General features: G+C 58.0%; 7 protein-coding genes across 7 annotated transcripts in view; 2 read left to right on the forward strand and 5 right to left on the reverse strand.

The window, feature by feature from the left end:
* Positions 1-1,525, reverse strand: part of VDAG_09910 (She9/Mdm33 family protein) — a gene marked incomplete at both ends in the record, with an annotated part of 1,964 nt that extends 439 nt beyond the window's left edge. The window contains 2 exons of the mRNA XM_009651255.1: positions 5-1,147; positions 1,418-1,525. Coding sequence (XP_009649550.1) covers positions 5-1,147; positions 1,418-1,525 — 1,251 coding nt within the window. The remainder of the gene's footprint in view (positions 1-4; positions 1,148-1,417) is intronic.
* Positions 1,526-2,272: 747 nt separating this feature from the next.
* Positions 2,273-3,043, forward strand: VDAG_09911 (uncharacterized protein; the record flags this gene model as incomplete). The annotated part of the gene is made up of 1 exon (XM_009651256.1): positions 2,273-3,043. The coding sequence occupies one exon, from the start codon at positions 2,273-2,275 to the stop codon at positions 3,041-3,043; it is 771 nt and encodes a 256-aa protein (XP_009649551.1).
* A 406-nt stretch (positions 3,044-3,449) lies between these two features.
* On the reverse strand, positions 3,450-5,023 carry VDAG_09912 (uncharacterized protein; the record flags this gene model as incomplete). The annotated part of the gene is made up of 2 exons (XM_009651257.1): positions 3,450-4,548; positions 4,605-5,023. The coding sequence occupies 2 exons, from the start codon at positions 5,021-5,023 to the stop codon at positions 3,450-3,452; spliced, it is 1,518 nt and encodes a 505-aa protein (XP_009649552.1).
* A 1,230-nt stretch (positions 5,024-6,253) lies between these two features.
* On the forward strand, positions 6,254-6,744 carry VDAG_09913 (uncharacterized protein; the record flags this gene model as incomplete). The annotated part of the gene is made up of 2 exons (XM_009651258.1): positions 6,254-6,564; positions 6,645-6,744. The coding sequence occupies 2 exons, from the start codon at positions 6,254-6,256 to the stop codon at positions 6,742-6,744; spliced, it is 411 nt and encodes a 136-aa protein (XP_009649553.1).
* Positions 6,745-6,773: 29 nt separating this feature from the next.
* On the reverse strand, positions 6,774-8,230 carry VDAG_09914 (dolichyl-P-Man:Man(5)GlcNAc(2)-PP-dolichyl mannosyltransferase; the record flags this gene model as incomplete). The annotated part of the gene is made up of 5 exons (XM_009651259.1): positions 6,774-7,251; positions 7,318-7,700; positions 7,761-7,789; positions 7,850-8,005; positions 8,068-8,230. The coding sequence occupies 5 exons, from the start codon at positions 8,228-8,230 to the stop codon at positions 6,774-6,776; spliced, it is 1,209 nt and encodes a 402-aa protein (XP_009649554.1).
* A 312-nt stretch (positions 8,231-8,542) lies between these two features.
* Positions 8,543-9,818, reverse strand: VDAG_09915 (D-amino-acid oxidase; the record flags this gene model as incomplete). Its single annotated transcript, XM_009651260.1, has 3 exons — positions 8,543-9,433; positions 9,530-9,737; positions 9,793-9,818. The coding sequence occupies 3 exons, from the start codon at positions 9,816-9,818 to the stop codon at positions 8,543-8,545; spliced, it is 1,125 nt and encodes a 374-aa protein (XP_009649555.1).
* A 1,224-nt stretch (positions 9,819-11,042) lies between these two features.
* VDAG_09916 (thioredoxin) lies at positions 11,043-11,819 on the reverse strand. The gene is made up of 3 exons (XM_009651261.1): positions 11,691-11,819; positions 11,426-11,569; positions 11,043-11,346 (listed from the first exon to the last, which is right to left on the reverse strand). Exons 1-3 carry the CDS (start codon positions 11,711-11,713, stop codon positions 11,157-11,159), a joined length of 357 nt encoding a protein of 118 aa, XP_009649556.1. The 5' UTR covers positions 11,714-11,819; the 3' UTR covers positions 11,043-11,156.
* Positions 11,820-13,050: the final 1,231 nt, after the last annotated feature.

The raw sequence follows: 13,050 nt of genomic DNA on the forward strand, positions 1-13,050 counted from the left end.
ACACGGTCCGCGTCCGCCGCCACAAAGGCGTTGCCGTCACGCTCCCGCTGCGTGCCGGCGAGGAGGCCCTTGACCGGCAGCGGAGCTCGTCCCTGACGCTCTCGAGGACGGACTTCTCTTCGGCGACGACGGCGCGGACGAGCCTGCGGCGGCGCCAGGGCTCGGCGAAGAGCTGCAGGACGATGAAGAGGAGGACGTTGACGCCCATGAGGCCCCAGGTGCCCCAGGTGCTGGCGCGGCGGATGCGGTCGCTCCAGATCTGCTCCTCGTGGTAGCGGCGCAGCATGCCGGCCATGAGGGCCTGGCTGAGGCGCTGCTCCTCGGCCTCGGCCTCGGCGAGGGCCTCGCTGGCGCGGCCGACCTCGTGCTCGAGCGTGTGGTCGCGGCGGTAGAGCTCGGTGAAGCGCTCGAGGTCCTGCGGCACCCACGACTCTTTCCGCGCGAGCAGCGTCGTCGTCTCGCGCTGCGTCGCGGCGCGGTCGCCCGTCGCGTTCTTGTAGGACTGCCGCGTAGCCCGCAGGCGCTGGTGGGCTGCGGCGAGCGACGTCTCAAGCGCCTCGTTCTGCGTCTTGATGCGCTCGATCGATGTGTAGCCCGTCAGATCGTTGAGGGTCTGCGAGGCCGTTAGGAGGCGGACCTGCAGCGTGTCGATGAGGCGGGGGATCGTCGTCGTCAGCAGCTGGCTCGACTGGACGCGCGAGGAGAGCTGGTCGAACGGGGACGGTGTCCGGGAGGAGGGGGCCGCGTCGGAGGAAGGTGGAGAGGATGCATCTTTTGAGGAGGGGGAGGATGATGATCTGCTTGTGGTGCTTTCAGACTTTGGCAACGAGCCATCCCGCAGGAATGGCTGTGAGGAATTGGTTGTAACTGGGTCTGGCTTGGACTCGATGAGCGGCTCAGAGCTGTGTTGGGTAGAGTCGGGTTTTGATTCGGACTCGGAAGGCTTCGGCGGCGGCGACGGAGGAGGAGGTGGTGGAGGAGAGTTCGAAGAAGAGTATAATCGAGGAGATGGGGAAGAAGGACGGAGAAGCTTCCAAGCGAGGGAGCTAGCTGGTTGGAGATGTCGTCGTGCCGCCAATGATGTCGGAGAGGGGCGGGCCAGCTGGTTCATGAGGCGCCATGATGCAGGCCTCGCCAGTGGTAGTGACTGCATGGTGGTGGATGTCGTTGCAGTTGTTGCTGATGCTGCAGGCCGGATGCAAAGCTGACTACCAAGGTAGGTCAGTTCAGACCAAATAGTGTGCTCCCAAAACAATGACACGCCAAGAGTCGTCCTCAGTCAATGAGTTGTGGTACTTCAGACCAAACGCACACTTTGGACGAAGCTCAAACCCCAACTAAAGCATCGACACTGAACGAACAGCCGAGCCGCGTTGTTGGACCTCGATTGATTTTCTGCCGGACTGAGAGCACTCACCGCCTTCTTCGTGCAAACCTGGAACGATCCGGCGTCGGCGCAAGCACCGACACCGACTGACCGGGTCCCGACGGGGTCGGTGAGAGGTAGCTGTGGGCCCCTGTACATTGGTTATCACAGTGGAGGCTCGGCAGGTTTTTGTGCGTCTCGGCGTGCATCTACAGCGGGCCTCACAAGGCGGGACAGGGCCACACACGGGACTCCACAGGGCACCACAGGGCACTCAATCAGGGGGGGTGATACCAGGCGGGTTCGGAGGGGCCAGCGAACGCTACAGGTCCCCTCCTACAGGGGGGCGTCCGAGGGCGCTAAAAGGCCCTGAAGAGGGGCAATGACGCTGCAGTGGAGGGGCACCTTTTCACACTGCCATGGCATGAGGGGCAACAAAACAACGCATCGCATCCTGGATTGGATCCCCTGGATGCGGGACGATTCAGGCTGAGACCCGGACGGCGGGCATCTGGTGTCTTGGGTCTTTGATGTCGGAAGAGATTGTCGTTGGGAGGGGTGGAGGGAGCGAACCTGTGCCGTCCGAGGGACAAACGAGACGCTTGAGGTTCATCACGTTCAGGGCAGGTCAGGTCGGGTTCAGGTATCAGGTACCTTGGGATCCTTCTTGGGATCCTTCTCCATAGAATTAAATCTCTGCCGCGCCTCGCTCGTCACTTGGCCGGACATAAAACTTTAGGGGCTGCCCGTACTTGACGATCGTGAATCCCTCTCCCATTGTCTACCTCTACCTACCAACCTACTCTCCTTGAACCACACCTCCTCACTGCCCTACTTCCACGTACCTACCCACCTAAGGTACCTACCTACCTCCTACTCCCCTGCCGCATCACCACCACCGTCACAATGGGCTCCGTCTCCGACAACGATACCCCGGCGCTCGCCACCAACCCCAAGATCATCTTCTTCACCGACTTTGACGGCACCATCACGATCAAGGACTCCAATGACTTCATGACGGAAGAGCTCGGCTACGGCCGCGAGCTGCGCCTCGTCGAGAACGACCACATCCTCTACGGCCGCAAGTCGTTCCGCGAAGCCTTCCAGGGCATGATGGACTCGATCAAGCTGCCCTTTGACCAGTGCATCGCCACGCTGCGCGCCAACATCAAGCTCGACCCCGGCTTCCGCGACTTTTTCCACTGGTGCCGCGCCCACAACGTGCCCATCGTCATCCTCTCCGGCGGCATGCGGCCCGTCATCCGCTCGCTGCTCGAAATGTGGCTCGGCGACGAGGCCTCGTACATCCAGATCGTCAGCAACGACGTCGCCCCGCGCGACGGCAAGTCCATCAACGACGAGGCCGGCTGGCGCATCGTCTACCACGACGACACGCCCTTTGGCCACGACAAGTCGATGGAGATCCGCAAGTACTCGGCCCGCCCCGACCGCCCCATCATGCTCTACGCCGGCGACGGCGTCTCCGACCTCTCCGCCGCCCGCGAGACTGACCTCCTCTTCGCCAAGGCCGGCAAGGACCTCGTCACCTACTGCGAGCGCGAGAACGTCCCCTTTGTCACCTTCCAGGACTTCACCTCCATCCACAAGACGGTCGAGGCCATCGAGGCCGGCACCCTGACCCACAAGGACGCCGCCCTCGGCCGCATCCACACGTAGACCTGCCACCTCTCGAGTCCCCCCCCCTTTTCAATGTCCACAGCGGGAAGGAAATGAAGAAGAAGAGTGCGATGAGACTACGATGTGCATGAAGACCTAGTACCTATATTGAACATACACGGTATGCTAGCTCCGGAGGCTTTTCAATTTCCTTTAGACTATAGATTTCCGTCCACGGCACTTGGCATAGTAGCATGTGTGGCACCAGGCGTATACAGAGAGAGAGAGAGAGAAAGAGCATGAAAAGAAAGAGTTAAATTCGTATTCATACCATCATCAGTAGACCACTACACCGTGACACCTGACCAGTCCTTCCCGAAATGATACCGCTCGCAATTTTCCCCTTCACCATTGTCCACCATGGTTTTGCTCCCGAAAGAAATAAAACACCACACACCAACCCCCCCTACTCGTTGCGCTTCCTCTGCGTCGGCAGCCAGAACCAGCAGGCCGTCATGCACACAAACAGCCCCAGCGCAATGGGGTGCAGCACCCAGGTCCCAAAGGCCTGGGCCAGCAGACCGGTGGTGAAGGGCGCGACGGCGCCGCCGCTGCTGCCAAAGGCCGAGATGACGACCATGCCGCTGGCGCGGTGCTTGCCGCTCATGCCGCGCATGAAAACGGCGGCGGCGCATGGGTAGATGGGCCCCAGCAGCAGGCCGACGATGGCGAGGGACGTGGCGGCGCCGACGAGGTTGGGCACCTGCCACACGAGCAGCTGGAAGCAGGCGGCGCCGGCCGTGACGATGTAGACGAAGCGCTTCTCGCCGATGCGCTGCGCCGGCGCGCTCAGCAGGAAGCGGCCGAGGGTGATGCCGGCCCAGAAGCCGGCCGTGACGTAGCCGACGGCGCCGGGGTCGCCGACGTCGCGCGTCGCGATGAGGAACGAGATGACCCAGCCCGAGATGGACACCTCGGCGCCCTGGTAGGCAAAGATGAAGAGCGCGCCCAGCAGCACGAGCCGCATGCGCAGCGCGTAGAACATGGAGAGGAACTGCGAGTTGGCGGCCAGCGCCGCCGCCGAGAGCGTCGGCTGCAGCGTCAGCGGCTGGTCGCGCTCAAACTTGGCAAACGACCACCAGCCGAAGAACAGGTTGCCAAACGCCAGCGACAGCGGCAGCAGGTAGAATCGGTACCACGGGTTGCCGGACGTCGCAATGGCCGTCGCGATGATGGGGCCCACCGTGCCGCCGATGCCGTAGCTGCCGTGCATGGCACCGAGGGCCGTCGTCGCGTTCTGCAGGGAGCCGCAGAAGATGTTGTTCATGGCCAGGTTGATCGACATGGCGAAGCCCAGGAAGAAGAAGCCGACGATGATGGCTGGGAAGGGGCCCCCGACGATGAGGGGGATGTACGCCGCCAGGAGGATGGCCTGGCCGAATACGAGCAGGTGCGCGCGGGACATGCGTGCGCGCAGAGCGTCCAGGAACACAGCGGCAAAGATGAAGCCCAAGGCATTGCCCACGAAAATGAGCGACACGACGGCGTATCCGATGTTGTAGTGCCTGTCCAAGTCAGTCAGTCATGCATGTCTCTCTGCCAGGCTCAAGGTAAACCTCACTTCTCCATGTAAGGAATCAGGGCGCCCGGGGCACTGTCATTGAGACCGTTGCCCAGGTTCATCAGACAGGCAGTCAGAAGCCGCCATCGGTTCATGTAGGGATCCCACATGCTTTGAAGGGGCTCGGTAATGTCGGTCGCATCTTGAGAAGGACTGCCGGGGCGGCTCATCTCGAGATCGCTCCCGCCCGGCGGTGAGGAGGGTGGTGTTCCCGGTCGAGACGACGGGCGGCTGACACCATGCTCGGTGTGAAGCCTCTGGAGCTCGATGGACTCGTCACCCCGGTACGGGGCACCGGGATACGTTCGTTGGACAGCCTTCTGGGGTGGAGGGGGGAAACCGTCGCTGGGCGAGGCAGCGGCGACCGAGGCCTCACGAGACTCGACCTCGACGAGAGACTTGAAGAGGGAAGAATCCATTGCAGATAAAACTTCGGTAGAGGATTAGCACCTTAAGGCATACGAGGCATCTGTACTGGTGGAACAGGACCAGGAACAAGAAAAAGAGCAAGTGGGCAAAGTTAAGGACCGATCTCAAGTATCAGACCAGAAGACGGAGCTTCTAAAAAGGGCGAGGGGCGCAAAGGCAAAGTCGGAGAGTTCAGAAGAGAGAAGGAAGAAAAAAAAAAAAAGGTCGAGCCTAGGCCACGTGAATCTCACGATGACAACGAGGGTAGCTTCTAAGGACTCTCCGGGGAAGATTTGCAAAGGGCGCCAAGAACCTCCACCGGACTCGTCTTGGGAATTTTGCCCGAGGCGGAGTGTAGAAGGACCACGGCCGACCTATGAGCCTTCTGCCGGACAATGGATGCACTCCACCACCGGATGCCGCCGTCGCAGGGCCTTATCCGCCTTACCGCTTATCAGACCCGGTCGTCACGTATCCCGATGGCTCATGATACGCCGGCAATGGCAAGTGTGCGACATGCGAACTGCACATGGTGGCGACGGTGGGCTGGAGGCCTGTTGGGGCGAAAGAGGCCGTATGTAGGCCCGATGAGCACGTTGTCTGGTGATAGTGACCTTTCGGTGGTGATCGATGTTTTCATTGCTATGTCAGAGCAGAGCGGCATGTGGAGTACGATAGCTCGCTCAGCAAGCTCTACTCTCGCAGCCATATCTTGCAGTTGTAAATGGATGGGTCGTGGCGGAGACTCCCCCTTTGGGCAGTCCGCACCTCCTCTCGCATCCCAATGACTCTGCCACCAGCTGCAGCGGAGAGAGATCGATACGATCATTACTGCAAGGGAGGACAAGGTTGGTAAGCTATCGAGAGATTGCCTATAGTGCTGGTCTCTCCTGTGGCACATTTCGGCTGTTCCGAGGATGCACAGTTGAGGTTCCAGTGAGAGGAAAGAGGTGAAGGTGAAAAGGCATTTCACTTTAGACAGTTCGGGCTATATGCATGTCTACATTATGGGCGGACGTCTAACAATGCGTCGTATGCATTGTGCGAGGCGCAAAGGCTGCCCCGCGCTTTTCGCAGAGCTACCCCGCCATACCAAAAGTCTGTCTCGCAGAGAAGGGGTCCATCCCGCTAGTTTGAATCGCGTGTTCCGGTCCGAACGAAATTTCTAGGTGAACCTTGCTGGTCCAACACGCCACTTGCTGCACATTCGCTTCGCGCACCGGTCCTGCCTGCTAGTGATCATGGTCCGCGTAAAACGCAATGTCCTCGCGGCCGCCGAGGAGTCGACCACTCCTCCCACCGCTCTCGAGCCCAACCAGTCGGTAGCCAAGGTCATCAAGGCCGAGGGCAACAACCTTTACACCTGCTTGCTTCCCAACAAGAAGGACATTCTGCTCGAGCTCGCCCAGCGATTCCGCAACACGATCTGGATCAAGCGTGGCGGCTACGTTCTGGCTGAGCGCTACGACGCCGACCAGCTGAACGGCCGCGTCCTGGGTGAAATTGTCAATGTAGTCGGTGACGAGAAGGCCTGGCGCAAGCAGCCCTACTGGTGAGTTTTGAGCCCTCATGTCCAAGGAGCCCCGTGTCAAGCCGAGTGATCAGCCTTGCTGATAAACCCTTCTTCCACAGGCCCAAGGAATTCGGCAAAAACAGCGGCCTTGACGACGAAGACGACGAGGACTCAACCGTCGGAAAGATGCCTCCCTCCGATTCTGAGGACGAGCCGTGAAGAACTACACGCCTTCGAACCTTCAAAGCTCACTGCTCTTTCGACCCAGCCTTCCTGCTCGGTGGCAGGTGAGGCTTCGGAAGAGGTGCACTCTCGAGCTTGTCGTTCGCCGTTCCGAACCACACGCTGCCAACAGTGAAGGCCAGCATACCAACGACGACGCTCGAGCTGGCATCTGTGCTAGGGTAGACATTCCAGGCCCACTCCTGTACACCCCACAGAATGTAGACGAAGGGGAACGGGATACCGCTGCGCCAGAGGAGGTATGGAGTCGCCCAGGCAAGATAGGCATAGAATTGGTAGTGGAGGGAACGGGCGAAGAGGAGGCCGATAACATTGGCCGTCAAGACCGTGGTCATGATGTACTTGACCGTCACGAACCCGGAAACCTGGATCTCCTCCAGGGGGTTGAAGGGCGAGTCGGCCTTGAGGAGTGCTGGGATCATAGCCGACAGCGGCTTTTGGGCGGGCTTGAGCCAGCGCGTCGTGATGAAGAGCCACAGGACGCTCACGTGTCCAGTCAGTAGCGCCAGCGAAAAGCCTTGGCTCAGAAACAGTTCCTCGCCCACAAACCGCCAGTTGACTGTCCATTTGTACAAGAACTGCCGCGACAACTCGAATGCGCGACCCCAGTACGACCGCATATGCCTTGCCCAGAAGGGCAATCCGATTAGAGCCTGTAGCTGTGCCATGAGCCACGCCAAGCGTAAGCTGCCCTTCAGGCCTCGGCCGAAGAAGAGGACCACAGCCACGGCGGGCAGGCTAAGAAGCAAGGACATTTTGACCCCCACGCCCCAGCTGTAGAGAAGCGCGCCAGCAGCCCAGTTACGACGCTGCATGCTGAAAATGGCCAGCCAGAAGAAAAGGGCTGCGACGCCGTCGTTGAAGCATCGTAGGACGAAGATGCTGTGTAGTCGCTTCGACAGGACGAGAATCGGAAATATATAGGGCGGAACCTGTCCGCCGTCAGAACGCATGTCACAAGACTCCGAGGGTCGAGGGTTGTTGGGTCCCACCTTTGCCTGCCAGTAGCATGCCATGACCACTGCCAAGGTTGCCAGATATAAGATGGCGAACAAAAATTGTGCAAAAAGAACGTTCGTACCCTCATCGGTCAGATAGTAAAGTCCCGTGTAGGTGTAGACATGTGCGGCCGGGTAGACCAGAGGTCCAGTGCCGCCTTTGATCTTGCTGTAGTCGCGCTCGCCGGCAACAATTTGTCCAATCTGTTCCATGTATGCGACCCAATCGATTTCGGTGTCTAAAGACCCAGCGTTAGCTTTGCGGCATGTCAGGGCATGCACGCCTCAGAGGGGTGCTTACAGGGAACTTTGAGTATGATCAGGATGCAGAGGAGAGCATCGAAGATCAGGAGAGCAATGGGGATGGCCCGAGAAAGCTTGTGTCGCCCATTAACAATGTCGAGAAGAAGGTTGATGGGCTGTGCAGGGGCTGCAGCCTTGTTCGCAAGCTGCTGATCCGCCATGGCTGCTGAGATGTGCCGTCGCGGTACAATGCAGTGCGTTGCTTCTCCGGACGTGTCGCTGTTGATGTAGCTGCAGCTTGGAGCTTGCCTTTAGTACCAGCTGCGGATCTACAACTTCTGGGGACCGATACCGTGCATTGTGTACCGTGTTTGTGAATAGAACACACTGTCCTTCAACATGCCTCTTTCTTCCTTTCAGTATCCTCTCTGTGTAACCCTCCATGATTGTCTTACTTGGGAAACTTTGGTCAGAGCTGTAAACAAATTCGTTCGCCTGAATCGCCTATCCTTACAGATAAGAGGAGCGCAGAGCTAAAGCTTCGCTTTGCTGGCCTGACCAAGCTCGTTGACGAGCTCCACCACCCGCTCAGCACACCCATACGAGCCCTGATATCCCCAGCCAGCATGTCCATAGTTGTGAACCACAGGCGTTCCGTCCTCGAAAATACTCGTATCCGTCTCCAGTCTAACACCATCCTTCCTCGTGGGCCGTAGTCCGACACCATGCCGGACAATGTCCAAGGCCTCGATGCCCTTGCCGTTGGTCAAAGTCGGGTTGAGCTCGACACACCGCTTCATGATACGGATCGCCGTGTTCGGGTCGGGGTTGGCCTCCCAGTTACCCTTCTCATACGTGCCGCCAAGGATTGTGCCGCCGCCCGATGCCCGCTGCATGAGGTAACTTACATCCGTCGCCACGTCCTCCGTCCCGCTGATCGTCGACATGGGCGTCGCCTCGTTCCTCACGAGCACGATCTGGCCTCTTGCCGGGATGACCGTGGCGTCTTCAACGCCGCCTAGGCGACAGGCGAGCAGCCCGCTAGCGTTGACGATGCAGTCTGCTAGCTGGCCCGAGTGATGCATCGCCTTTGCCTCGTGGATATGCGACAGGACGGCACGCTTGACCACGACGCCGTGACGGCGACACTGACCGACAAGCCAGGGCAGGTAAAGCGCCGTGTTGAGACACACGGAGCCGAACTCGCTCCCCGAATGGGCGGCGGCCGGCAGTTCCTCGGGCTTCAGGTCGCGGTAGTCGTCGAAGAGATGACGGAACCAGGGGTCCTCTGCGAAGAGGCCGTCGTAGGCATTGCCAGTCGCCATGTCCTTCTTGCGTCGCCAGATCCTGACCTCTGCACGCGCACATGTGCTGTCAGCCTCTTGTACCTCGAGGGCCCCAGCGGACTCGGGACTTTTGACGTACTCTGAAAGTGAATGCCAGCTTCGGGGACATTCTCGGCCAACCGCTTGAGCTCAGGCCATGTCCTGCGCTCCCAGCGACTCTGCTTCTCAAAAGACATGCTGCGCATCGTCTGTCAGCATGTTGACCCTCACAAACATCGTCCCATGGGAAACGCAGCCCACATACGGCATAAAGTTGGCACCGGCCCACGGCGACGTGTACTCAATGTCATAGTCACCGGGCATGTGCTTCGCAATGACCGTCACCGAGTTGTTCGTATCTTTGGCCAGGAGCAGGGCACTCGTAAGGCCTGAGACGCCGGCGCTGCGTGTCTTGTAAGCGTGCTGCACTGCAATGACGGAAACAATAGACGACTTACCCCAATACGACAATATTCTTCACCATCTTTGCGACACGAATTTCTAGCTCTTTTTTGAGCAAGGGCCAAGGTGCAAAGGCTCTAGGTGTGATGAAGACTCAAGTATGTTCTTGGTCCTTTGAGGATGGAGTCGGGATATAGGGCGATGGTGGCTCAAGGTGCCTTGGGGAGGGCGCCGTTGTAGTGGAATTGAACCCCGCAGCTAGCCGCAGCAGTACATAGTGCAATGACTCAAGCACAAGACAAACGCAGATATCGCTGCTCATGTGAAATGGAAATACTACAGCCACCAGGACGATGGTGTGAGCGGAGCCGCCAAATCGAATCATCTGTGCAGCGGGCAGGCTTCCTGGGCCAGGCTGACGAGCTGAGCCCGGCCGAGTCCGCCTGCGGGAGAGGGGGCGGGGGGTTTCCGCCTCCCCACCGCCCGATCACGGAGCCCTCAGGACCGGGATCAGGGCCATGAGTGGTGCTCGCAGCCAGACATGCTAAATAGATGTACGCGCTTTGAAGTGCAAAAACACTACTGTGGTCGGATTTTCTGGCCAAATCTGGACGACGTCTTGGCTGGTGTTTGTTAAGGTGCCCTGTGGTCAAGGATCGACTCAGGCTAGCCGTTCAAGATTCAACTCGGGAAGAAAGATATATGCGCTGCTACACAAACTGATGAACAGAAGTTATCCGTTCACTCCATTCTCATTTTCTCTTGGCCTATATTTGATGATGCTTAGGATAGGCTTATCGGTACTACCGTCGACGACGCCCAGGATCTCTTGCGTGGTTGTAAATAGAGGGACATAAACTTGTCTGTTGGCAGACCATCATGTTTTGGGATTTCATGAACTCCAGTGTGCTTCATCAAACCCTTCTGGGCTCGAGGTAATACCAAACTCGCACTCACTCGGGAATGAAAGTTTCCGAGACAATGTATCAGCGAAACCAAACTTTGGCTAAATTACGTCACTTCGGCGCAAGCTGACGACCGAATATAGATCAGACACTTCGTCGAAGAATTGGGCTGTGATAGTCATGAAAAGCGCGTTCATGAACGGCACACACTTTCAATTTCTACAGGCGCCAACGCGGTATCAACCACGTGGTTTAATGACGCAAACCTGCGTTTGGTCGATCTGTAGTTGCGCCAAGATCGGACGATCAGTTCGTCGACCACATCAGACCAAGCATGAGACGGCAGGAATAGTATCGCGATCCCAATATACAGATACATCCAGATGATAGCCCGCAAGTCATGATGACAGGTTCTCGTGTATTCTCTATGCAGCAGTACATTCCATGAAGCGCCATCCGAGGGCGATGGTATGTGATTTTCCTCCTCTTCCCAGTGGTATCATGCAGCGGCAACATTAGGCGGAGTACTTCAGGAGCGCCTTCTCGAGGGCAGGGGGGTTGGCACCGACAATCTCCTCAACCTTCTCGCCGTCCTTGAAGACCATGAAGGTGGGCATGGCGCGGATGCCGAGCTCCTGACTCAGGTCGGGGACCTCGTCGACATCGATCTTGAGGAAGTTGACGCTGGTGTACTTCTCGGAGAGCCTGTTGACGAGAGCACAACCTGTCAGCACAATGTTCTTCGGCGCCATCTGGCATGGGGGGTTACGGGGCTTTTACTCACTGCGCGTATATGGGAGCAATGGTCTTGCAGGGACCGCACCACGTAGCGAAGCAGTCGAGGATGGCGACGTTCTTGCTGGGCAGGACGTTGTCGGCGGCGAGGGTGACCTCCTCGCCGTTGATGGCCTTGTAGAAGTCCGCCTTGCTGTACAGGAAGCCAAGTCAGTATGTATCTTTTTGGAGGGGTTGATGCGCGATCGCGTCATGGACCAAGTCGCACACGGTCGCTTGCGCAAGGACGGCAGAGGGGACGGCAAGGCACATACGAGTTGATGTTGTGGACGCCCATTTTGAAAGACGAAGTTTGGAACAGCCTAGATGTGATGGCAGGGGACAGGAACTGGGAACTAGGTCGTGACAGAGCCGGTCGGATGGAGTGTAGAAGGAATTTAGTTGACATTGGAGCTGCGGCGTGGGATGGAGGTGCGGGGTGATGTGCTCTAAATAACGACAGCGGTTGGGTCGGGGAGCGGGTGCAGGTGCGGGTGCTGGTGCTGGTACTGATAGTGGAAGGGGACTGTAAGGCGTATGTTGAGCCCCTCTGACGAAGTCTCTGGCTTCCAGCAATAGTAAGCGTGCTTTCTAATAGGGAGCGCTGCACCGAAAGCTGTGTCTGCCGGGGTTTGAGCCACGCGACGGGGCAGGGAGAGACACACCGAAGCTCGCAGATTCTTCCAGGTCAGAAGGCCTACAAATACCAGCGAGGTACTTCCTCAGTGGTACAGTACGCACCAGACACGAGGTCACTCGAGCTTGGGGCATGGGTTGTTAGGGTGTGAGACAGGGCCGTAGCTTGATTTGTCAGGGCCAGATGACGCCATCTGCAAGACACCTGATTCGGCACGACTGTACTTGTCAGCCACTCACCGAGTCACCGAAACCCTACACACGTCCCATGTACGTACCTAGGTAGGTAGACGAGGAATCCAACGATTCAGTAAGGGGTTCCGGGAATATGACAACATTGATGCTCTACTGTAGTCTTGCGTGATACGATCAGTAATCGCCGAGGCATCTTATTTAGAATTACTGCAGCATGGATACATGCATTTTATGCGCCTTCCTACTGGCCTTAGCTCATCGTTAGGTTCATAAAGCTTCCGCGGTTCGCGCATACGACAGACACGGGCGAAGAGCACTATGGAGACCTCTCGGCGGGTTTTCCGGGGACCAGTTGTCCGCTTCTCGGCTCCGAGTGTGACGTCGAACGACTCATCGACGCCCGGACCGCCTCCGTCACAGCGGCGAACATCAATAGAACCGAACGGATCTAGATGAGTGTAGGCATTCTGCCTCTTAAAGCGTATGCCTCGTATCGCTCATGGAATTAAGGTAAGCGATATGGGAAGTGAGTACCATACGCCTGCCACCTGCTGTGGGATGACGAACGCGCCTCAATATCATCGGATGATTTCTAGGGGCTCGGGTGGCGCCCGCACGTGGAAAGTGGATGAAGGACGAGTGCCGGCTTCGAGGAGAGCGGAGTGCTATGAATGACTACAGGTGGCTCAAATGTGTCTTTGTGTTCAATCTGTGGAAGCTGTTGGATGAGCATGATGAAGCTGTGTGTCAACAGACAGAAGCTGTTTGCTGATAAGCGTTCTCACCAAAAATTGCCTGTCAAAG

This window comes from Verticillium dahliae, genomic scaffold (assembly GCF_000150675.1).
Source record: "Verticillium dahliae VdLs.17 supercont1.29 genomic scaffold, whole genome shotgun sequence".
Lineage (NCBI taxonomy): Eukaryota > Fungi > Ascomycota > Sordariomycetes > Glomerellales > Plectosphaerellaceae > Verticillium > Verticillium dahliae.